Raw genomic sequence first — 24,754 nt, 5'->3', positions numbered from 1 at the left:
ATCCACGAATTTGTTGTGTTCTGTGGATCCCAGTTTTTGAAGCAACAATCTTATACAAGTTTTCATACCTTCGTCCAAGGCTTAAATGAAATTGTTAATAGCATTCCAAACTGTGTTTTTGTGAGAATGCTATGTTACTTTACATGAATTGTTTTTTAAAGTTTGTAGTAATAAGTCAGTATTCTCTTCTTGTTCCACTAGTAGATTTTGAAATCTTTTTTCAATTTTTTGTTGCTGTTCAATTTAGTATTTTCACAGTAGTGCTATAGTTGGTTTCAAGTCCTCCATGGTTTCTTGTTTCTCTCTTTTAAGGAAAGGGAAAAAATGAATATGGCTTTGAATGCGTACAAAATAATTTACAATATTCCATGTAGCCTTTTTATCTTAACAATCAACACAATGTCGATCTTGAGGTTGAATGAAAAAAAAAACTTTCTCAATTAAGATTCACCTCTTTTCGGCTAAGGAAAAAAGGTAAAATCGAGTTCTTTTTGTCACAATATATAATTTTCTCAACTGACTGATCTGGTTGGTGATGTAAGATAACAAACAAATAAAACGAGTTATGATATGTTCACAGAAAAGGCCAGGCAGCGAGTTAGAGTCGAGACTAATTCAGAAGAGATTTAATCTCTTAAAGTCCATGGAAGCATCTGTTAGGCCAACCAGCAGATGTAAGATTCTACAAAGAAATTCATGCAACTGCGAGGAACCCACAAATGGGAAATAAATGTTACATGAGTTTCTTTGGAGAATAGTGCCTTCTAATTTCATGAGAGCATGGCAAAGTATATTCAAGACGGTATGTGTCCTTTTGTCTAGTGTGCCATACAGAAAAGGTTTTATTAGTCCTTTATTAAAAAAACTGTCTCATTATGTTGTGCCCCGTTTATAACCTGTATATTTTAAGTGTAAATCCGCACACATTCAGTCAGCCACATTGAACATTTACATACATGAACAGAGAACATTAAATATATACAAATTGACATATATACACATCACAATCGACTTTACGACAAGAGCTGCTGGACGATCCAGGTTTATATACATTTCGCATATACAAAAGAATGCAAGACAATATGTCCCAGTAATAATATGGACATTGATACACATACATATATGTTTGTTCTCTATCAACTCCAAAATGGTCAGGCTTATTTTTATGAAATTTCACACAAATGTACTTCGTTTATCTGGCAATGTTCTTAGATAGGTTTTGTATTGAAATGTCTTCAATAAGAATAGATAATCGATTATCGAAAAAGTCCGATAAAAAGAACAGGCGATTATGATCAAAGTGAATACCTTATACAGCCTATTATAACAAGTGCATTTGAGAAGTTTTATTACTACACAAGCAGATAGGTCCGGCATATAAAATCAACAGTAGGTCCTTTGATATGACAAGAGCGCATTCAAAAGAATGTTTCTGTTCAAAGCACAACTGAACCCTGATACTTGACTTTTTCATTTTAAACTTAAATTAAAAAATTACAAGCACAAGCAGGAAGTCCAGACATAAAAATCAATAAGTCTCTTTTATATTATAGGGCCACATTCGAAATGTTTCTGCTTAGAGCACAACTGATCCATGATACTCGATTGTTGCATTTTAAAGTTTAATTCAACTATTATAAAAAATAAAATCAACAGTAGGTTCTCTACAGTGCAATGTAAACAATGTACTGACGATTAAGTCACTGAGAGGGAGGCGTGTGAAGCTTCCTTCCGGTACACTGTGATGGGTTCCCACTAGATCAGGCAATCAATTGATTTGATTGGAAAATGGGTGATTTTACCGATTTCAATGACAATAAAAATATAGGATTGTGAAATATTCGTGAATCATCATTCAATTTTGGGCAGCATTGGCCGAAATGCTCAAAAAGCAATAGAATTCAATATTGATCTCTTCGTAAAAATATTTTAAATATTGTGTATTCAACACTATCAAAATGTTACATAACTAAAATTACATTTGTCAAAGTAATATCAACATGTAAAATGGATGTTGAACCAATGATGACGATGATGATAGTGAACATGATGATAATGAAAATATCAAATGTTTTATTCAATTAAATTTCTAACATTTACATAAGACTTTTTATAAAATACACTGTCTTATTCAGACACTATGGAATAAGAATGGTCAAATTTGCAGGTTTTTACTATTAATTGCTAAATTTTCTGATCCTGTCATCATATTTGGTTCCAATTGTTGTACATGGTAACATGTGTTGGACAATTTTTCCAAACTGAGTTCAAATCTAAACTCTAGTTTATTCTTTATTTATTCTTCTTCTTTCAAATCTATTCTTATCACTTCCTCACACCATTTCCACACTTGCCCTTATCAACCGAGTCTGCTATATAAAATACTCTATATTTACTTACCCGAGCGTTCATATCTTGCATAGTCTCTTTCAATGTGACCAAATTAAGTTCCCTATTCTCCACGTTTTTATAGGATCCAGATTTAATAATTCTCTGAGACTATGAGATCTGTGTTTTCATGAATCACACTACACATTCATCCCATCATTCTCATGTCATTTCTCTCTGTGTAATACATTATTCAAACTGTTTGGATTGTTCTCATCTTGAGTGTTATTTTCCCAATATTTTCGTCAATATAACCTCTGACCTTCTTCAGGTGTATGAGGTGCCTTCAATAAATTTCCAGACTTTTTTGTATGAGCACTCTTCTCCAGCTGCAATGCACTTGTACTGTTCCAACAATTTCTGGAAGGTTCCATGGAAGTTTTGTGTGAGAATATCAACGATCCTTGTTGCAGCCTCTTTCATCTCCTCAATTATCTCATAACGACAGCCTCTAAGGTTTTCCTTGAGCTAAGGGAATAACCAAAAGTCACAGGGAGCAATGTCTGAACTATGGAATCTGAATTGATCAGCTCGATCATCTCCCTGCTGTCATGACGTTTCTTTCTGATCTTCTCTGAGTACCCCTGTAATAAACTTTGCACAAATTTTCCACATCTTCAGTTCCTCGCAAATAATTTGTGTACAGTTCCCACACTGACATCAAAGATGGTCCATATCGATGAAATTCTTTATTTGGTCAATCAACTCTGATGTTTTCACTTCCTTACTCCTCCCACATTTCTCATTATCCCTCACAGACTCCCAGCCTTCCTTTAATCTCTTATGCCACTTAAAAAATGATGCTCGATTCATGCAAGATGGTCCAAAAGCAGTCTGAAGCATTCTATACATTTCTGTGTCAATTTTTGCAAGTAGAAAACAAAATTTTATTGCATATCGTTCTTCTAAAGTATTCTCACGTCCAAATTGCATTTTTGAAATTCAACAGCTATGAGAATCAGGCTTTAGTAGGGTGTATTTCCTCCTGTAGCTGTTCATTTGAACCTGAAATCATAAAAATTGGTCAGTCATCTCATAAATATATAGCAATAACATATTAGATTTTCAAGAGTCTAGGACAATCTTAAATGCATGTACAAAAAAGTCTGGAAACTTATTGAAGGCACCTTATATCTTGTCGAACTCAGGTATTTTTCTGCCAAACTCGGGAATTTGTATGGAATTTTGAGCAGAACCCTTTATTTAATCAGCAAGGGTGGTATGCTCTTGTTCCATCAGCCATGACTGGGTTGAAGTCCTAAGTCATCCGCAATTGTATTTTGAGTGTTGCTTGCTCTGAGGATTGAAACTTCAACCTCCAGAAGAGTGTAACTTACAACTGAATTTTACTAAGTAGTTTATCCACTAAACCATAAACAAGCAATATTCATAAGTTTGACAAGATACATCTGAAGACGGTCAGAGACTACAGCAACTGAAATGTGGTAAAATAACATTCAAGATGAGAAAGAAATTAGTATTTGAAAACATGGAATAATTTCAACAAGATTACAAAGAATTACAAGAAGAACAGTACAATTTGAAAGTATATTTGTCTATGTATACATAAGAGAATTGAAATGCGTATTTCATTTTTATTTGCAACTTTTAATGTAAAACATTTTAATTTATTCAGACATCATAAAAAAATTACAAACGGACATTCACTTGCTTTTTCAGAGACTTCAATGGAAATAACTTTAGGGTTTTGTATCTTTAAGCGCAATTGTTTAAATCTCACGCTGCTTTGTTTTTTTTTCATTTTACTTCAATGTAAGTTCTCGGAAATCAAGAGGCACCCTCCTGGGGTTGACATTTGACCTCTGTATGAGATACATAGATATACGAGTGTTCACTTAAAGTTCTTTTACCTTTTAAATGATAAGTAAGTACAGAAATGAAAAACATTAATTATCTTCTAGTTAGGAGAAGATGCACCATTCATAGTACAAGCCAAGGTTGGGTAACCATACTGAAGGGATTTTATTAGGCTTCAAATACTAAGTTATTATGAGTATTTGATCAGGGTTTATTTGTTAGGGAATGGCAGATTGTCCTCACAAACCTCAGACACTTGAGGACAGTGTCTAGTAGGCATTCAAATGATTTTTTTTATATCAGCTGGTTTGAAGAAATAAATGGACCCATTTCCTGGGATTAGCATTTGATTTGTTATACATTAAATATATACATGACGGTTCTTTTAAGGGTAGATTTCTCTTTAAAAGCTGCTATTTGTACTTCGCTGCAGTTTGGGCTTCCAGGAATTGTTTAAATATTTGAAATTTTTTTTTCATTAGGCCAGTTGTCTTTACTCAATCCAGTATAATATTTTTTTGTTTTTAAGAACTACATTGTTTTGCATTTCAACCTATTTCAGTCATAATCATTTGAGACAGTTACATGTATATTTTTTGTCATAGAACACTGCAAATTTCCTGTTTGCTGTTATGGGTGGTGGTTCATATTCTAAATGTCTGCAGAGCTTTCAAGTTGCAACTATTCTTTGATTATCTCGTGGAGGTTCTACATACTGTGTAATGGTCATCTGTCAAATGGATCTTGGATCCAGACATTAGATGACTTTTCACAGCTGAATGATAGAACTGTTGTATACGAACCAATGTGAGGTTTTACATGTATGAATTAGAGATTGTGTGAATTCAACATGAATACCAGTTATCAATGCATGTGTGCCTTATTATGTATGTGTAAACAAAAAGCAATGTTCAACAGTAAACATTCACCTTAAGATAAAGGTACAGTTTTTATATAAGCAATAATCATTACATGATGACAGCTGTTTAAAACAGAGTACTAACCTAAGACTAGAAAGATATCCTTGGCCAACATAGAGACTGATTCCTTAGTATGTCAGTCGTTGACATCTGACTTGAAGACACTGAAATTGAGGACCTTTCCAATATTGAGGACATTGAATCAGCAGAACAACAAACAGGCATAACTTTTGTAACAATTTTATTTCTATTTCATGACACTGGTGATCAGGATGAAATGCCAAGTTCTGTAACTAAATCAAAAATCTCTCTGCCTCGATTGGTCATTAACTTATATTATCAGCTCTTTCTTTGTCCTGTTAACTTTGACCTCTTCTGAAACTACAATTGCATCATCCTTGACACCTGAAATGTTATCGTTGGTAAAATCTGGATATTTATCTATTTGTTTTCAAAACTTTATTCTAGCATTCCTTACATAACTGTGCAAACTGCATATTTATCTAGCTAACCTACTCGACTCTCATTAGTGTAGGGCCTCAATCTGTTAGCGGTTACCAGTCATTATTTTTTTTGGAGACCAGTTATTTTTCTTGAATCCATTTCTGAGAAGATCCTGGTGTTGCCCGACTAAAATCATCTGTTCCTCATTGAACAAAATATAAACCATTGTAGTGAAGCCTCCTTCTCTAGGTTACATTGCTTAAGTCCTTCTGCGAACTTTCCGTGTGTTTACGCAAGTGTAATTCTAAATGATGTTTTTGTAAAAATGAAGAGTCACATATTTCACAAACATGAGGCTTTTCACCAGTGTGTGTTCGGATATGGATTTCCAAATGATGTTTTTGTGAAAATGTGGAGTTACACACTTGACAAGCAAAAGGCTTTTCACCCGTATGTGTTCTCATGTGGACTTTTAAGTGGCATTTCTGTGCAAACGCTGTGCCACACACTTGACAATCATAAGGTTTTTTACCAGTGTGTGTTCGCATGTGAATATTTAAGTTGGATTTTTTGGATAACGTTGAACCACACACATGACACTTGTATGTTTTGGGAACAGCATCTGTCGACGTGAGAACTTTTAAAAATGTTGAGCCAGAAACTCTTTTTGGCTTTCTCAGATCAGGGTGCGTCTGCATATGCTTTCTTAAGAAATGCTTTGTTGAAAACGACGAACCACATGCGATACAAGTATAAGGTTTCTCAGTTGTGTGTCTCCGTCGGTGGATTGTTAAATCTTGGTTTCTTGAAAATTTCACATCACACACTTCACAAGCAAACGGCTTTTCACCCGTGTGTGTTCGAACGTGTTGGATCAGTGATGCTTTTCGTGAAAAAGCTGATCCACACGTTTCGCATTTATAACGTTTTTCACCCGTGTGTATTCGCAGGTGGTTGTTTAATTGTGATGGCTGTGAAAACGCGGAGTCGCAAACATAACAAGCATAAGGTTTTTCACCAGTGTGCGTTCGAACGTGCACATTTAACGCTGACGTCGTTGAAAATGTTGCACCACAAACAACACACGTGTATGGTTTTTCACGTGTGTGCGTTCGCATATGCACGTTTACATCAGATGCTGTGTAAAATGCTGATCCACACACAATGCATACAAAAGGTTTTTCACCGATATGGATGCGACGATGACGGTTTACGGCTGATTTAGTTGAAAATGATGAACCACAAACGTCACAATCGTACGGTTTTTCACCAGTATGTGTTCGCATGTGGATAGTGAAATGTGATGCATATAAAAATGAAAAGCCACACACGTCACACGCGTAAGGTTTTTCAGTCATTTTTATTTTTTTTTTTAAATACTAGTTTGAAATAAAATTATAAATTTTGATACTAAAATATATCTTCTATTTCCATCAAATGAACAAACATTGTATTCCATATCTAATTTCATACATTGTCCCAGTGAAAAAAATAAGATTGATTTACTAAAGAATTAAAAGTTATATTTGCAAAAAATACATATTTTTACAATTCAAAACGTTCATTATCATTTATTTTTAGTAAACTGTTTATTTAAAGAGACATAAGCATAACATTTCAACCATGTTTATCTTTTTTTTTTCAAAATACTAATTTAATAATAAAATACATTTTCGTACTAAATTTTTTCTGCCTTAAATATATGTTAGTACAATATTCGAAAATGATTTTATAATATCACACTAACATATATTTTCTATTTCCATCAAATGAACATTTAATTCTGTATCTAATTGCAAATTCTTGGTTTTCATACATTGTCCCTGTAAAAAAAAAGAAAAAGATTGATTTACTAAAGCATTAAAAATTATATTTGCAAAACAATACATATTTTTACAATTCAAAGCGTTCATTATCATTTATGGTAAACAGTTTATTTAAAGAGAAATTGAAAACATTTTTTGTTGAAATTATTTTCTGATCAACATAATCTTTTAAAAAGAACTAAACAAAATACAGAAAAGTCATCAATCGAGAAAGTAAGAATCAGAAAAAAATATAAAGTAGCATAAATTTGCAATCTTAAAATGTTCTAAAATTTAATTTTTAATCGAGATCATAGCTTTGGGCACTTTTAGTATGTATATTTAAGTTTGTTAATGGATTCATGAAAGAAGATAAACCAAAATATAGTAACATATAATAATAGATGTAAAAGTTTAAAAGTAAAACCATAAATCCGTCATTCTATAAATACCCCCCAAAATAGTATAACTCCTTTAAAAATTTAACAAAAATCACTATATTCTGTGAAGAGATATTTTAATAAATGTTGATGTTTAACAATAAACCTTCATAAGAATAGTAGCCTTAGAATTTTATAAGGTTTGTTTTATAAACTGATTAACTTAATTTTTAATTCACTAATTTGTTTTTGTTGATACAAAATCAAAATCTGATATTCAGATGAAGACTAGATAATGTGTTCATTTGCTGAAGGAAAGGCAAAAACAAAAGTTTATTTCTTGCTCCATAAATTTATGTAAAAAACAAATTTCATATAAAAATAAATGTTATATATATTTTTAATTTTTGAGATGAGGATTGGTAAGTTGCATTATTTGGACTACAATTCTTGTCATGGTTAATACAATTACATTTTGTCTCATGTAAACGTCGACTTTCTTCATATACACATTCTTAGATTTCAATCAAATTTTAAAAATTGAGCATAATTTCCAACTGAAGCCATTATTTAATCTTCAGGGATTGATTGTTTTTATTCTTTAGTAATAAGATACAATTGATAATCCTTATGTTATTATTTGTTATCACCTGTATGTAATAAGGATTAAATTAGCAACTTTAAAACAAATCACAATTGATAAAAATTGTAATGATTTCTTTTATGTCTTATGATGATAGGTTGATAGTTCAATCTCGATTAATTTGGACCATGAAGCAATGATTATCTGTGATGTCTCATGGCAATAAATTGATAGTTAAATCTCAATAATAAAACATTGTGGACCACTAATTTATTTGTTATGTCTTATGAAAATACATTAGATAGTTAAATTTCAATTAATGCAGATTGTGAAACAATGATTATCTATTATGTCTAATAATAACAAGTGTATAGTTAAATCTCAATAAAGGTTGTGAAGCAATGCTTGACTTGCCCTGTTTTATGACAAAAAGTTGTAAGTTAAATCTTAATACAGATTGTGAAGCAATGCTTAGTTTGCTATGTCTTATTACAAAAAGTTGTTATTTATTTGCTTCCCCACTGAGCAAATTAGGTACAAGGCCGTTTTTTAATGTGGGTAGGAAAAACCAGCTCCCCCAAGGGGGTACTCTGGCAGGGTCCAAAATTAGCAATTGTCTGATATGAAGGGTTTCCCCCACATTGACCAGAACTGATTAGGTTCTGAAGCAATGCTTGATTTATGTCTTATGACAAAATGTTAGTTTAATCTCAATTAATACAGTTTGTGAAGCAATGCTTTATTTGCTATGTCCTATGACAAAAAGTTGTTGATATATCTACATTAAAACAAGTTGTGAAGAAATGTCATATTTGCTGTATTATGGCAAAATGTTATTAGTTAAATCTCAATTAAAACAGGTTGTAAAGCAATGCTATATTGCTGTCTTATAACAAAAATTTGTTAGTTTAATCTTAATACAGGTTAGTAGTAATCAGAATAATTCAAATGATATAATAAATCTTGTTCATTTTAATTAATCAAATGTTTAATGAGTTATTTATAGACGCATGTCCAATTAATGTATGCAAGCGTTAATTAGTCAGTGATTACTAATTATACATGGCCATAACAAACCAATACTTGAGAAAAAAACAATATATATATATATATAATAGGGGGCTAAAATGCAAAAGTGTAATTTATATATATATATATATATATATATATATATATGTATATAAATTACACTTCTGCATTTTAGCCTCCTACAAACAATTGTTTTTCATTTCAGAAGAGTTGTATAATGGACAAGGGAAGAGAATCACATATAATTAAAAAAATACATTGAATGTAAAATGAATGAAAATAGTCATCATGCATTTTAACACGCTTGGCAAATTGTTTTCTTATTAAACTGCACTTGTGCCAGTAAATTATTTATGAAAGTAAATCCATTATGATGCATTTCGGTTTCTTTGTACAACTCAGTCATTTTAATATTTTTTTAATAGTTAAAATTACAAGATTAAAATGACTGAGTTCTTCTTAATAGTTGAAATTAGAGGGATGATTGGAGTGCATGCGTCTGAGGCTAAGCTAGAATAAAGTCTCCCAGAACTTACGCCTCCTAACTGCTTGCTTGCTACCTCCCTGTGATCCCCTTTGTTTCTTACTAAATTTATGCAAGTGACCGAGTGTACTGATGGTATAATCAGTCCTCCCCACTTCTGCCTTATAAGGTTTGCTTCTTGCGGTACTGGAAGAAACCAAACCAATAAGACCTCAATGGCAGAGCTTAGTAGCAATGGTAGAAGGCAACGCCTGTTAGGTCTTGGAAAAATGAGAACCTGGCAGTCTGATAGAATCAGCATCATGGAGGTTGCCTGTCTCATTTCTCTTGAGCCATGATGGAAGTGATGCTGGTCAAGTGTGTGCAGTACAACCACCTAAAACAATATCCTCAACAACTGGCATTCTATTCTTTCTTTCCACCTATCTTCATCCTTTCACCCTCATCATAACCATCCAAGTCCACAAGCAATGAGGCAGGCTTGGAAACTTGCATCCTACAACTGCACACAGGCAACAGGTCAAAGATGGTTGCTCTCTGGTGACATTGTCATGACTAATGTCAGTTCAGCAGCTGGACCTATGACTGAGTTTGCCTGTTGAGGATTACCGAACCCTACTCCACATGATGGGAAGGCCCCTAGAAAAGGTGGGGCAAACATGAGATACAGCAATACTTTTGGCCAGTTTAACATGGCTGGTGGACATCTCTCTACTGTAACCCCAACAATGCAAAAAGTTTAAACAATAAAAAATATCCTTAATCTCAGAACTTGGAACATTCAAACATGACAAAAGAAACCCAGAACATCTGTTACACTGAACAGCAAAGCCTGCACAGGGTCTATACAGTAACCAAGGAAATTTTTGGTCCAACACACTCATCAGTGGGATAGTAAGGGTATGAACTTCCTTGATGACCAGGTCAACACACCAAACAATCTCCTGCGAATAAGCTCACAGCATCTCGTCCATCAGTGGATGGCACAACCACCCTTTCTCCAAGACTTCAACAAAACCCTTAATTGCATGAGACCCAGCAAAGCAGCAGGACCCTACAACATCTGACTGGATCGCCTCACCCACAGTAGGCCAAAGATGATGAACCATCTTAAGCTCCTTATATTGAAGATTTAAGAGACAAAGACCCTCCCCAGCAACTTTTGTGATGCAACGGTCATGACAATATTCAAAAAGGGAGATCATGAGAACTGCAACAAAGGGAATATCATTGATAAGCATCAGCAGCAAGAGCTTTGCCCACATTCTCCTAGATCATCTCCATGTCCTCGCTGAAGATGTCCTGCTAGAGTCCCAGTGTGGTTTTCGACCTTCCCGCAGAACCATCAACATGATCTTCTGCTCACATCAAATTCAAGAGAATTGTCTCAAACAGTAACAGCCCACAATGTTTATCTTTTGGAATTTGAAAAAGACCTTTGAGAAAGTACCCTGACCTGCTTTGTGGGCAGTCCTTACTAAGTTTGCTTTCCATCCGACTTTGTCACCCTGGTATGCGCCCCTATATGAGAGAATGCTGAGAAGAGTATACCACCAGATCTCCCTTTCGGATCTATTCCCCATTACTGGTTGTTTGAAGCAGGGTGTGTTCTTATACCAATGTGCTTCTCTCACTACACAGCATCAATGCTAAATGAGATACCACCAGACATGCCCTGTTGACCTCCTTAACATTTGGATAGTTTTTAACCTCGCTCAACTTTGTGCCAGAACCAAAATTACCATGTGTTCAGTACAGGAATTGCAGTATGCTGACAACAATACCATGTCTGGTCAGACTGAAGAGGACCTCCAGACACTAGCCGATGCTTGCAACATGGCCTATGATTTGGAATGCAGGTCAACATAGAAAAGACAAAGTTATTAGTTCAACTACCACCTGGACTGTTGCCTCAAAACATTAACACTACTATCAATGACCAACCACTGGAACAAGTAGATCAGTTATCGGATCTGGGGAATGTTCTAACATCAACACTCGCATGCAGAAATGACGTGGAGAATAGAACCAGAGCAGCCCACTCCACCTTTGGCCGACTCAATATTTAACAACCATGAACTGCTACCAAATCATGGTGTTCTGGGTAGTAGTTCGCTTCATCCTTTCATATGCTTATGAAACATGGACCCTATTTAGAAGCAAGAATCTAGAATGCTTATGGCAACTGAAACTGGGGCAAATCCTCAACATTGCATGAGAGCTACATCACAAATACAAAAGTACTAGACAGAACCTCAGTGAGCAATGTCAAGACCAGCAGGCTGAGCAGAACATATCCACAGGATGGATCCTTTCAAGCTCCCCAAGAAAATCCTATATGGCAAGCTGGCCATCAGGATCAGACTACAAGGAGCACCTAAAATATACTACAAGGATCAATTAAATCACACCCTGACAATTAGCAACATCAGTTTTCCTCATGGGAAGAAACTGTTAGGGACCAAACGATGCAGAGGAGATCAATGTGATGACACTTCAAATTTTGAGGAAAATAGGAAGAAAAATGAAGAGGCAAGGTGATGAAGGAGTGTTATATAATTGGGAACACAGGAAATTATTTGTCATTTGTCTGTTGATCTATCTATACAACAGTGTATTATCGATATATCTATCAATCTAGTCATTTATCTTTTTATTTATCTATCAATCTATCTGATTGGGAAGAGAACAAAGAGATGTGAACTATGTTTTGATATTGTTAAAACATGTCAGTCACATCAAGCTGGGTGACTGATCAGTTGCACCAAAAGAGTGTCTGATAGCTGACCTAGAATCATGTGTACGTGATCATGTGTTCTAGTAAGCTGAGAAAATAGTCAGAGTTGGAATTTGAACGTCAACAGAAGATGGTCTGAAAGGGGTCTCCTCTCAAAGGAGGAAGCATCTCAAATGTGCGATGTGTAAGAACGAGCCACCCAAATCATTGATCACTCCACTGCTAGATGTAGTGCCTGGGAGCAAATAAACAAGTATAAAAAAACAACCCATCATGTTGAGTTAATTGTATGTGTCTTTTTGTCAAGAGAATCAACTCCCTCAAAAAGATCAAAGAAACCTCCCAAAAAGACAGCAGGAGAACCAGGTATGCCATGTTTATGTATCTGTGTTATATGTCAAGACAAATACTAAAGAGACATTACTAACAATTATGGCAGGGTTAAAAGGGTTAAAGAAAAGAGCTCATTATACCCTAAGAAAATGTTAAGAACACACACTTTGACTGCAACATGATCAGCTAGGGTTCAATTAGTGAAGAACCACCATAGACATTTAGTGACACGTACACATATTCAGATGAACCCTTTGTCACCTATATACATATGTATGGCCATTCAGTATATACAAACTCAAACCCGACTATATAACATACTCATGTTGGTACCGTCCAACAATACAACAAGAGAAAAGAGTGTTGGGAACAACCCACGTCCTTCCCCCACCCTTCCTTGTGAACATTGTCCATAGCTATCCCACCATCGACAGGGCCTCACAAATCATGTCAAACACCAACCACGGAGGTAGGACTCATGACAGAACCCGATACTCAGACATGAGTGGGAGCTGACGATGAATAGTTGAAATTAAAAAAAGAATTACTCTAATTTTTCAAATGAATTTGAAAGCATTTAAATTGTCAGCACAATTTAGCATCACCACATAACTTTAGAAAGCCTTTTTTAACATGGTGAGAGATGGAACTTTGTTATCTCTTTCATTGCCACAAATGGAACTCTCCTAAACTGAAAACAATTTATTTTTTGCTAGAGATATTAAAATGCACAATGTCTGTCTTTACTCGTTTCATAATTATTTTAATTTATCAAGGAAAGTGCTCGTTTTCAAAAAAAAAAAAAACACCTTTCAAACAAGGGCTGTTTTAATTTATACTGAAAGTTGAATTAATTTTTTTTTTAAATATCCATTGAAAATTTTATGTTACTTTAATGTATTTATTTTGATTTAACAAACTTGAACAAAATTTCAATAAATTATATGATTACCATTCTGCTTCCTGAAATGAAAGCAAATACTTTGCCATAGCAAGCTAAAATGCAAAAGTGCCAAACTATTTTATTTGCACAAAGTCACTAAGTAGCATATTGAGTTGATAGCAGGAAACAATTATGTGTAGGCATTTAAAATGTTTGTTTGCTTTTTAATATTGTTACATAAGGAGTCTTTTCGAGTTCAAATCTATTGAGAAATTCACATTTTTAGCGATAAATACACACTTTAAATATCTACACATTGAGTAATGAGGACACGTTTTTGGGTTTACGTTTTATATTGATACCAGCGGGGGTACCTGGCGTTTCCCAGGTGTTTAGAGGTGTGCGTGTTGGGCGGGGGGGGGATCAAAACAAAAGAATAAGCGAAGTAAGAACCCTGTTTAAATATTATATATATATATATATATATATATATATAAAAATAATGTTAAAACTTCTTTTAAAAAAATCGTTGCTCAGGTGTTTGTGTTGAGGAGGGGGGGGGGGCTTAAAAAAAAAACAGTTTTGGTAAGTAGTTAGGATCGAACCCGAAGCCTTGAGGCGAAGGTGGAAAAAAAAGTGTGCAAAAAACCTGACACGTTACCCGCTCGGCCAACAAAGAGCAACTGAAACACGATTGAATTTATTTAAGTATTAAAAACAGAATTGACATGTGCCAGCAATAAAAGTTAACTCTGCTACTTCTATTTGACCTCATTAATGAGGTCAAATAGAAGTAACGGAATTAACTTTTATTGCGGGGCAGCTTTTGGGTTTGTTTACCCAACTTTGGCTGGTTGTTTCCCCAAGAGGGGATTATCCAGATGGAATACAATTGTCTGATATAAGGAGATTGACCCCACATTGATCAAAGCTGATTGCTACTGGACGTTCCCCCGGTGCGATTGCTGGGAACAATTCTTAGCTTTGAATTAGTTTCGGTTTTATACAAAATAGCTGAAAGAACACAAGACGGGCTGAAATAGCAAGAATTTTGTAAAAATCGACGTAAATAAATCTAGATCCGACCCGTGTTCCCAAATCGTAGATATTATTATCTAGGGGGTATATAAACACTTCTAAGCGGTAGTAATGACCCCAGGACCGTCAGTGAAAAAAAGTATTTTCGAGACATACAAAAATGCGCAAGCCGCATTTGCCTTTTATACATATAGATAAAAAGTAAAATGGCAATCTGAAAATGAACCAGAAAAGAAACAAAGTTCTAGAAAACAGTAGCTCATTTCGTTTTCCATTTTGGATCACAGCGTTTTGCTTTTTACATAAACAAGACCTGCATTTTCATTTACAGATATTTAAATAAAAATGTGTATTTCTTAAAAGATTTTTAACTCTATATGACTCCTCATGTAATAAAATTTGACAAATTTGACACAGAATTATCTTCTAGCTAATAACTCAATACAGTAATTAGTGACTTTAATTATATTTGAATCAACTTTTTAAATTAACACATGTTAAAATGTTAATTATTCATCTAAATTTGGTATTTTCTAAAAGATCAAATTGGAATTTTAAAATGGTTATGTTTATCTAATTCTAATATCAATAGTACAACATGCTGGTGTTTTTTTTTTATTATTTTTCAAAGTTAAATGATATTTTAGCAATCATGAGGCCTTTTCAATGAATAGAAAATATAAGATTCCAAGTTTTTAATCAAACTTGTTTTTTGCTGTGCTGTGCTGATTATTCTAACAGAGATAACTTAAGAGATTCGTTCATTTTGTTTTTCATGTGATAATTTGAGTTGCTAAAACATTTGAAGAACTATCAGATTAGAAAAATGTGATTTTTTTTTTTTTACTTTTTTTCAAAAAAAAATTGGGGGGGGGGGGGGGGCTTGTGCAAAGAAAGGCAGAAGATAAAACAAGGGAGATTTTTTTTTGTTAGGTGAAAGTACAGAATAGTTACAAAACATCCTCCCCCTCCCCATGTTAAGAATTGTGTTCTACTTTTCTAAATAACGTTATTATTTCAGCACGGTACAATAAGTGCATAAGTACTGATTTAGTTAAACAACAAACAGCAAAAACAGTATTTTAATTAAATTAGTTAAAATGTGAATAATTTACAGTTCTGTTTTTGTAAATTTATATCAAAACTTTATATAAAAACAGCAATTTAATTAAATAACGATTAATAAGCAAAAATTGAAACGAATCTAAAATATACTTTCTAAAATAAGCAATCTGAGTTATGTCCCCTGTTTCTGCAATCTTATTTTTTAAAATTGATCTGTCGCCTTTCTTTGTAGAAGCAACTTTCGTTTTAAACTAGTTTATTAAATGTAACAAGGTTTGGCCCTCTTACAGTTTAGATAAACGAAAATTTGAGGAAAATACTCGGACATATTAAGAGGTACACCGTCAGTAAAAATACAATTTGACTGACTATTGAAATCGACATAATTATTATACAATAATTTTTTTTAATTAAAATTATTGTAAAAGAATTTAATTATTGTTTAATTATATCAATTATTTAATAATTATTATTATAAAAAAATATAATTTTATTTTAAATTTTTAAAAAGTTTTTTAAAAAGCCATATTTAGAATTTGATTGTCTATTGAAAATTAAACAATTTATTTTAAAGTTAGAAAAAGTCAGTATATCTAATTAAATCATTAATAAGCAAAAAATTGAAAATGAAACATGTGCAACGCCCTCACATATTATTATGTATATTTGTTTGTTTCTGTACTAAATAAAAATCATTTGATGAAAAATTTCTATACTAAATAAAAATCATTTGATAAATTTCTATACTAAATAAAAATCATTTGATAAATTTCTATACTAAATAAAAATCATTTGATAAAAGATTTCTATACTAAATAAAAATCATTTGATAAAAAATTTCTATACTAAATAAAAATCATTTGATAAAAAGTTTCTATACTAAATAAAAATCATTTGATGAAAAATTTCTATACTAAATAAAAATCATTTGATAAAAAATTTCTATAAATAAAAATCATTTGATAAATTTCTTACTAAATAAAAATCATTTGATAAAAAATTTCTATAAATAAAAATCATTTGATAAATTTCTTACTAAATAAAAATCATTTGATAAATTTCTTACTAAATAAAAATCATTTGATAAATTTCTTACTAAATAAAAATCATTTGATAAATTTCTTACTAAATAAAAATCATTTGATAAAAAATTTCTATACTAAATAAAAATCATTTGATAAAAAATTTCTATACTAAATAAAAATCATTTGATAAAAGTTTCTATACTAAATAAAAATCATTTGATAAAAGATTTCTATACTAAATAAAAATCATTTGATAAACAATTTCTATACTAAATCAAAATCATTTGATGAAAAATTTCTATAAATAAAAATCATTTGATAAATTTCTATACTAAATAAAAATCATTTGATAAAAAATTTCTATACTAAATAAAAATCATTTGATACAAAATTTCTATACTAAATAAAAATCATTTAATACAAAATTTCTATACTAAATAAAAATCATTTGATAAAAAGTTTCTATACTAAATAAAAATCATTTAATAAAAAATTTCTGTACTAAATAAAAATCATTTAATAAAAAATTTCTGTACTAAATAAAAATCATTTAATAAAAAAATTCTGTACTAAATAAAAATCATTTATTAAATAATTTCTGTACTAAATAAAAATCATTTATTAAAAAATCTCTGTACTAAATAAAAATCATTTAATAAAGAATTTCTGTACTAAATAAAAATCATTTACTAAATTACTGTACTAAATAAAAATCATTTAATACAAAATTTCTGTACTAAAAAAAAATCATTTAATAAAAAATTTCTGTACTAAATAAAAATCATTTAATACCAAATTTCTGTACTAAATAAAAATCATTTAATACAAAATTTCTATACTAAATAAAAATCATTTAATAACAAATTTCTGTACTAAATAAAAATCATTTAACACAAAATTTCTGTACTAAATAAAAATTATTTAATAACAAATTTCTGTACTAAATAAAAATCATTTATTAAAAAATCTCTGTACTAAATAAAAATCATTTAATAAAGAATTTCTGTACTAAATAAAAATCATTTACTAAATTACTGTACTAAATAAAAATCATTTAATACAAAATTTCTGTACTAAATAAAAATCATTTAATAAAAAATTTCTGTATTTAATAAAAATCATTTAATAAAAAATTTCTGTACTAAATAAAAATCATTTAATACAAAATTTCTGTACTAAATAAAAATCATTTAATAAAAAATTTCTGTACTAAATTAAAATCATTTAATAAAAAATTTCTGTACTAAATAAAAATCATTTAATACAAAATTTCTGTACTAAATAAAAATCATTTAATAAAAAATTTCTGTACTAAATAAAAATCATTTAATAAAAAATTTCTGTACTAAATAAAAATCATTTAATACAAAATTTCTGTACTAAATAAAAATCATTTAATACAAAATTTCTGTACTAAATAAAAATCATTTATTAAAAAATTCTGTACTAAATAAACATCATTTAATACAAAATTTCTGTACTAAATAAAAATCATTTAATAAAAAATTTCTGTACTAAATAAAAATCATTTAACAGAGAATTTCTGTACTAAATAAAAATCATTTAATAACAAATTTCTGTACTAAATAAAAATCATTTAATAACAAATTTCTGTACTAAATAAAAATCATTTAATACAACATTTCTGTACTAAATAAAAATCATTTAACAGAGAATTTCTGTACTAAATAAAAATCATTTAATAAAAAATTTCTGTACTAAATAAAAATCATTTAACACAAAATTTCTGTACTAAATAAAAATCATTTAATAAACAATTTCTGTACTAAATAAAAATCATTTAATAAAAAATTTCCGTACTAAATAAAAATCATTTAATAAAAAATTTCTGTACTAAATAAAAATCATTTAATACAAAATTTCTGTACTAAATAAAAATCATTTAATAAAAAATTTCTGTACTAAATAAAAATCATTTAATAACAAATTTCCGTACTAAATAAAAATCATTTAATACAAAATTTCTGTACTAATAAAAAAATAATTTAATAACCAATTTCTGTACTAAATAAAAATAATTTAATAAAAAATTTCTGTACTAAATAAAAATCATTTAATAAAAGATTTCTGTACTAAATAAAAATCATTTAATACAAAATTTCTGTACTAAATAAAAATCATTTAATACAAAATTTCTGTACTAAAAAAAAATCATTTAATAAAAAATTTCTGTACTAAATAAAAATCATTTAATACCAAATTTCTGTACTAAATAAAAATCATTTAATACAAAATTTCTATACTAAATAAAAATCATTTAATAACAAATTTCTGTACTAAATAAAAATCATTTAACAGAAAATTTCTGTACTAAATAAAAATCATTTAATAAAAAATTTCTGTACTAAATAAAAATCATTTAATACAAAATTTCTGTACTAAATAAAAATCATTTAATACAAAATTTCTGTACTAAATAAAAATCATTTAATACAAAATTTCTGTACTAAAAAAAAATCATTTAATAAAAAATTTCTGTACTAAATAAAAATCATTTAATACCAAATTTCTGTACTAAATAAAAATCATTTAATACAAAATTTCTATACTAAATAAAAATCATTTAATAACAAATTTCTGTACTAAATAAAAATCATTTAACACAAAATTTCTGTACTAAATGAAAATCATTTAATAACAAATTTCTGTACTAAATAAAAATCATTTATTAAAAAATCTCTGTACTAAATAAAAATCATTTAATAAAGAATTTCTGTACTAAATAAAAATCATTTACTAAATTTCTGTACTAAATAAAAATCATTTAATACAAAATTTCTGTACTAAATAAAAATCATTTAATACAAAATTTCTGTACTAAAAAAAATCATTTAATAAAAAATTTCTTTACTAAATAAAAATCATTTAATACCAAATTTCTGTACTAAATAAAAATCATTTAATAAAAAATTTCTATACTAAATAAAAATCATTTAATAACAAATTTCTGTACTAAATAAAAATCATTTAACACAAAATTTCTGTACTAAATGAAAATCATTTAATAACAAATTTCTGTACTAAATTAAAAACATTTATTAAAAAATCTCTGTACTAAATAAAAATCATTTAATAAAGAATTTCTGTACTAAATAAAAATCATTTACTAAATTTCTGTACTAAATAAAAATCATTTAATACAAAATTTCTGTACTAAATAAAAATCATTGAATAAAAAATTTCTGTACTAAATAAAAATCATTTAATACAAAATTTCTGTACTAAATAAGAATCATTTAATACAAAATTTCTGTACTAAATAAAAATCATTTAATAAAAAATTTCTGTACTAAATAAAAATCATTTAATAAAAAATTTCTGTACTAAATAAAAATCATTTGATAAAAAATTTCTGTACTAAATAAAAATCATTTAATAACAAATTTCTGTACTAAATAAAATTCATTTAATACAAAATTTCTGTACTAAATAAAAATCATTTAATAAAAAATTTCTGTACTAAATAAAAATCATTTAATAAAAAATTTCTGTACTAAATAAAAATCATTTAATAAAAAATTTCTGTACTAATAAAAAATCATTTAACACAAAATTTCTGTACTCAATAAAAATCATTTAATAAAAAATTTCTGTACTAAATAAAAATCATTTATTAAATAATTTCTGTACTAAATAAAAATCATTTAATACAAAATTTCTGTACTAAATAAAATTCGTTTAATACAAAATTTCTGTACTAAATAAAAATCATTTAACACAAAATTTCTGTACTCAATAAAAATCATTTAATAAAAAATTTCTGTACTAAATAAAAATCATTTAATACAAAATTTCTGTACTAAATAAAAATCATTTAATACAAAATTTCTGTACTAAATAAAAATCATTTAATACAAAATTTCTGTACTAAATAAAAATCATTTAATACAAAATTTCTGTACTAAATAAAAATTATTTAATACAAAATTTCAGTATTTAATAAAAATATTCTGTTTTCTAATATTGTTTGAATTTTATTACATCAATTTCAATATTGTTTGACTTTAATTTTACAATTCTTTCACAAAAATTATGTCAATTTCCATAGCCAATCAAATTACATTCTTACAGACGGTGTAACCCTTAATATGTCCCAGTACTTTCATCATATTTTTGTTTATCTAAACTGCAAGAGGGCCCAAACTTTTATCATATTAAAACTTACAAAAAAGAGCATTAATTATTTTTTACAATTCCTCTACAACTCCAACGAAACTTACAAAACAAAATTTACAATGTCGTCGCATTTTATGTAATATACCCACACATATATATATATATATATATATATATATATATATATATATATATATATATATATATATATTAACGTTAGTAGTTGAAAAAAATGTTTTAAAAAATAGGGGGGACTCATAATAACAGTAAAATTTGAAATATTGAAACCATTGGTATCTATTTAATGTTCATGTCACAATGATGAAAATAACTAAAAATTACATAAAACGATAAGGTAGAAAATTAAATATTAATAGAAACGGTTTTCGAAGACAATTAGCGAAAATTAAATTTCACTAAATTATTTTCAGTTTTCAGGCAAAGAGAAGTAAAGTCCGTTTGTTAAGAATTAACTTCTCCATTCTATTTTTTTTTATTATTATTTATTTATTTTCTTCTTTAGTTTTTTTTTTTTTTGCAAACCTCAAGTTTTCGAAAACTATTTTCGGCATTGTATACATAGAGGTACAAAAAAACTCGTCAAAACTCAAATACATAACAAATAAATGCTATCAAAGTCAAGATAAGTTACTTTTCTACCTAACTTGATAAGTTTTTAGTGGTTTTTTATTATTAATATTTTATGTAAAATATTTAGTCAGTTCGCAAAATGAGTAATGTTGAACTTGAACGCTGCCGGAGAACAAGAAAAGATATTACCGTGACATTTATTGGATGAGTTTGTACAACCATTTTCTTATATTTCTTATTTTGAAGTGATTATCGAGTCTTCAATGACATCGCAGCCATCTTTTTTTATTTTTGGCAGCGTTTAACATTACTGGTTTTTCGAACCGAATAAACATTTTACATTAAATAAAAATACTAAAACTTATCCAGTTAGGTAGAAAATTAACTTTTACACTGTATTTTAATACAAACAACACAAATAAATAGATATTATTGGTTTTGCTTGAAATTTAATATTTCGAATTTCGCTATTATAACGAAGAACCTCGCCTAAAAAATAACTAAATGAATAAATAATAGTCGCATTTTGCCTTACAAGTCCTCGAATAGTTTAGCGTTTCAAATTATCATATGAAAAGAAAAAAATTAACAAATTTCTTAGTTATCTCCCTTACAACAATCGGTGCTTGTACAAAGGCGACAGATTTTCGATTTTTGCTTACTGTTCATTATTACTTTTTATTTGAAAAATAATATCTTTGATATAAATTTACTAGAAATTATTCAAATTTTAATTATTTCGATTAAACTATTGTTTTTGCTGTTTGTTGTTCAACTAAATGAGTACTTTATGCACTTACCGTGTTGAAATAATAACATTATTATTTAAAAAGCGGCAGTTTTGTACTTACGCCCGTTCGATAACTCTAAAAGGGGACATCTTCCCCTTTTACACCGTTATTAATTTCCAAACTGCGCTGCAATAAATAACGTTATTATGTAGAAAGCCAATCTTAACATAGGGAGGGGGTGGTGTTTTGTAACTATTCTGTACTTTTACTTCACAATTTGATAAAATAATCTATCGGAAAACTTGAAAATACTATTTAAAAAATAGCGCTTTTCAAAAAATGCATAAGCAGCTTATTTAATTTTTTTTTTTTTTCAAAATAACAAAATGCTATATAATTTGAATTTCTGGTATTCATTTATTTAAAATTTAAGTTTAAATACCGAAGTTTCGCTATTATCTACATAATTCGTCTGAAATAAAATCGCAAAAAAGATTAAATTAATTTTTAATTACAGTTTTTAAATAGTTATGTTTAATTACTATTAAATTTTTCCTGAAGAAATCGGTTTTCATTCGATCAGAGAATAAACGTGGTAATAATAAATACAAAAATAAAAGCTATATTTTCAAAATAGTGAAATAATTCAAGTAATATTATACTTACATTCTTTGGCTTCGTCTTGGTGCTTTGTTTTTTGTGTGTTTTGCTTTAAAGAGTAGAGTTAAGTCAGATTACAGTAGTCGGCGCATCATGAGTCATCAACCGGAGACTTTCCACGGTGCTTCCCTTCCTCTCTCGCTATAAACCTATCCCTCTTACTCTATCCCCCTCGTAAGTTTTTTCGTCTTATTTTTTATTATTAGGTTATCTTTAAGCTACGTCCTCAGATGTCGACAAAGGTTTTCCCCGGAGCTGTCATATGCAAAATGAAACGAATTTTTTTTTTTTTTTCATTTTTTTTTTTTTTTCAAATTATATTTTTTTAAATAAACAAACGAACAGAAAAATTATTAACCTCAGTTTTTCGTTCATTTTTAGAAAATTGCACAGTATGTATCGTCAGCAGTGAAAAAAAAATGGCGTCCACTGAAAACCATCAGTGTGGGTAAAACCGGTCATGTCGAAAAATTCAGTAAGTAAAATTAGGACGCCGGAAGTGGACTCGGTTTATCTAACTATGGAACAGAAGTCAGTAAACAGGAAACGAAATACATAATTTATTTCAAAAAATTATTTAAGTTTAACACTTCTTGTGTTATCATAAAACAATAAAAAATAATAAACTTTCATTTTTTGCATTTTTATAAATAGTTTTTTTTATTTTGTTTTAGCTCTTGTACCTATTTACAATGCCTCCCCACGGGGCAGAGTTAGACACCAGGGTTGTTTTTTAACGTGGAGAAAAGGTACAAAAATAAAAATTGTCTCAGTGGCGAAGGATTTCTCCTCCACTGACAGAGAACGAGAAATGGAAGTGCCACATCTGAAGAACAGATACTACACTTTGATCTTGGCCTTGTTTTAGCTCTTGTGTTATCACGAAAAACAACAAATGAAAATTTTTATTATTTATATAATTCAATAACTTGAGTTTTATCTCTTCCGCCCGTCACACCAATAATTTCCTGGGTAAGGTTGACACTGTTGTCCAAACTTCCAACTTCCAAACTTCTGTATACGTAACGCACCTTCTCTCAACTCCCAACGAACTTCTGCTAATTCAACTTATTTCTTCGAAATCCAACTTCAAAATGAACCTCCCTCTAAAAAATCAACCCTCTTTTGTCTCCAACCAGGAGCATCTCATTTGCATATTGGGTGGTCACATTGCAGGCATATAAAGAGATAAGGCAGCCATTTTTGTTTCTTTCTTCTTCATTCATTTCATTCCACGACCGACCCATTAAATTATGCACACATGCTAGTTAGGTAAGTTGCATGTTTCCCTACACTTCCCCTTGATCTCATGATCACACACAGGGCAGGGGGGGGGGCAGTCGTCTTTGTCAGGTACTTCTTCGGAGAATCAGGGGAAGCACTTCCTCATTGCTATCTTCCTCATTACCACCGTTATTGCCACCAGTCTGTTCCATTATCCCCTCTTGTGGTTCCCCATGCAGTGTTTCACAATCAGGGCAAGGGGGCAGTATCCGTCTTTGTCGGGTACTCCTTCGAAGAATCGGAGGCATCACTTCCTCGGTTTCATCTTCCTCAGTATGTTCCATCATCCCCTCTCGTGGTGCTATAGGCGGTGTTTCACAATCACGGCAGGTGGGCAGTATTTGTCTTTCTCGGGTACTTTGATGAGGAACTGGTGGTATTACTTACTCATGTTCATCGTTCTCATCACTATTGCCACT

The 24,754-nt window shown here is 29.8% G+C and overlaps 1 protein-coding gene across 2 annotated transcripts; it reads right to left on the bottom strand.

The window, feature by feature from the left end:
* Positions 1-3,922: 3,922 nt before the first annotated feature.
* LOC145283591 (uncharacterized) lies at positions 3,923-23,197 on the bottom strand. Of its 2 annotated transcripts, XR_013868641.1 has the most exons (3): positions 23,058-23,196; positions 22,512-22,577; positions 5,351-7,393 (listed from the first exon to the last, which is right to left on the bottom strand). XR_013868641.1 is itself a non-coding variant. In XM_080132518.1 (2 exons), the coding sequence occupies exon 2, from the start codon at positions 6,926-6,928 to the stop codon at positions 5,816-5,818; it is 1,113 nt and encodes a 370-aa protein (XP_079988644.1). In that variant the 5' UTR covers positions 6,929-7,393; positions 23,058-23,197; the 3' UTR covers positions 3,923-5,815. The 2 variants fall into 2 exon arrangements, 1 of the variants encoding a protein (XP_079988644.1); XM_080132518.1 differs by lacking the exon at positions 22,512-22,577 and having other exon boundaries at positions 3,923-7,393; positions 23,058-23,197.
* Between the last annotated feature and the right edge of the window lie 1,557 nt (positions 23,198-24,754).

The sequence above is a fragment of the Euprymna scolopes genome, chromosome 8 (assembly GCF_053919585.1).
Source record: "Euprymna scolopes isolate OS-2025 chromosome 8, ASM5391958v1, whole genome shotgun sequence".
Taxonomy (NCBI): Eukaryota; Metazoa; Mollusca; class Cephalopoda; order Sepiida; family Sepiolidae; genus Euprymna; species Euprymna scolopes.
Note: the sequence above shows the minus strand (reverse complement) of the source record. Positions and strands in the feature narration are given on the sequence as shown.

Coding starts and splice junctions, on each gene's coding strand:
- LOC145283591 (XM_080132518.1), bottom strand. CDS start 6,928: ATGACTGAAAAACCTTACGCGTGTGACGTGTGTGGCTTTTCATTTTTA.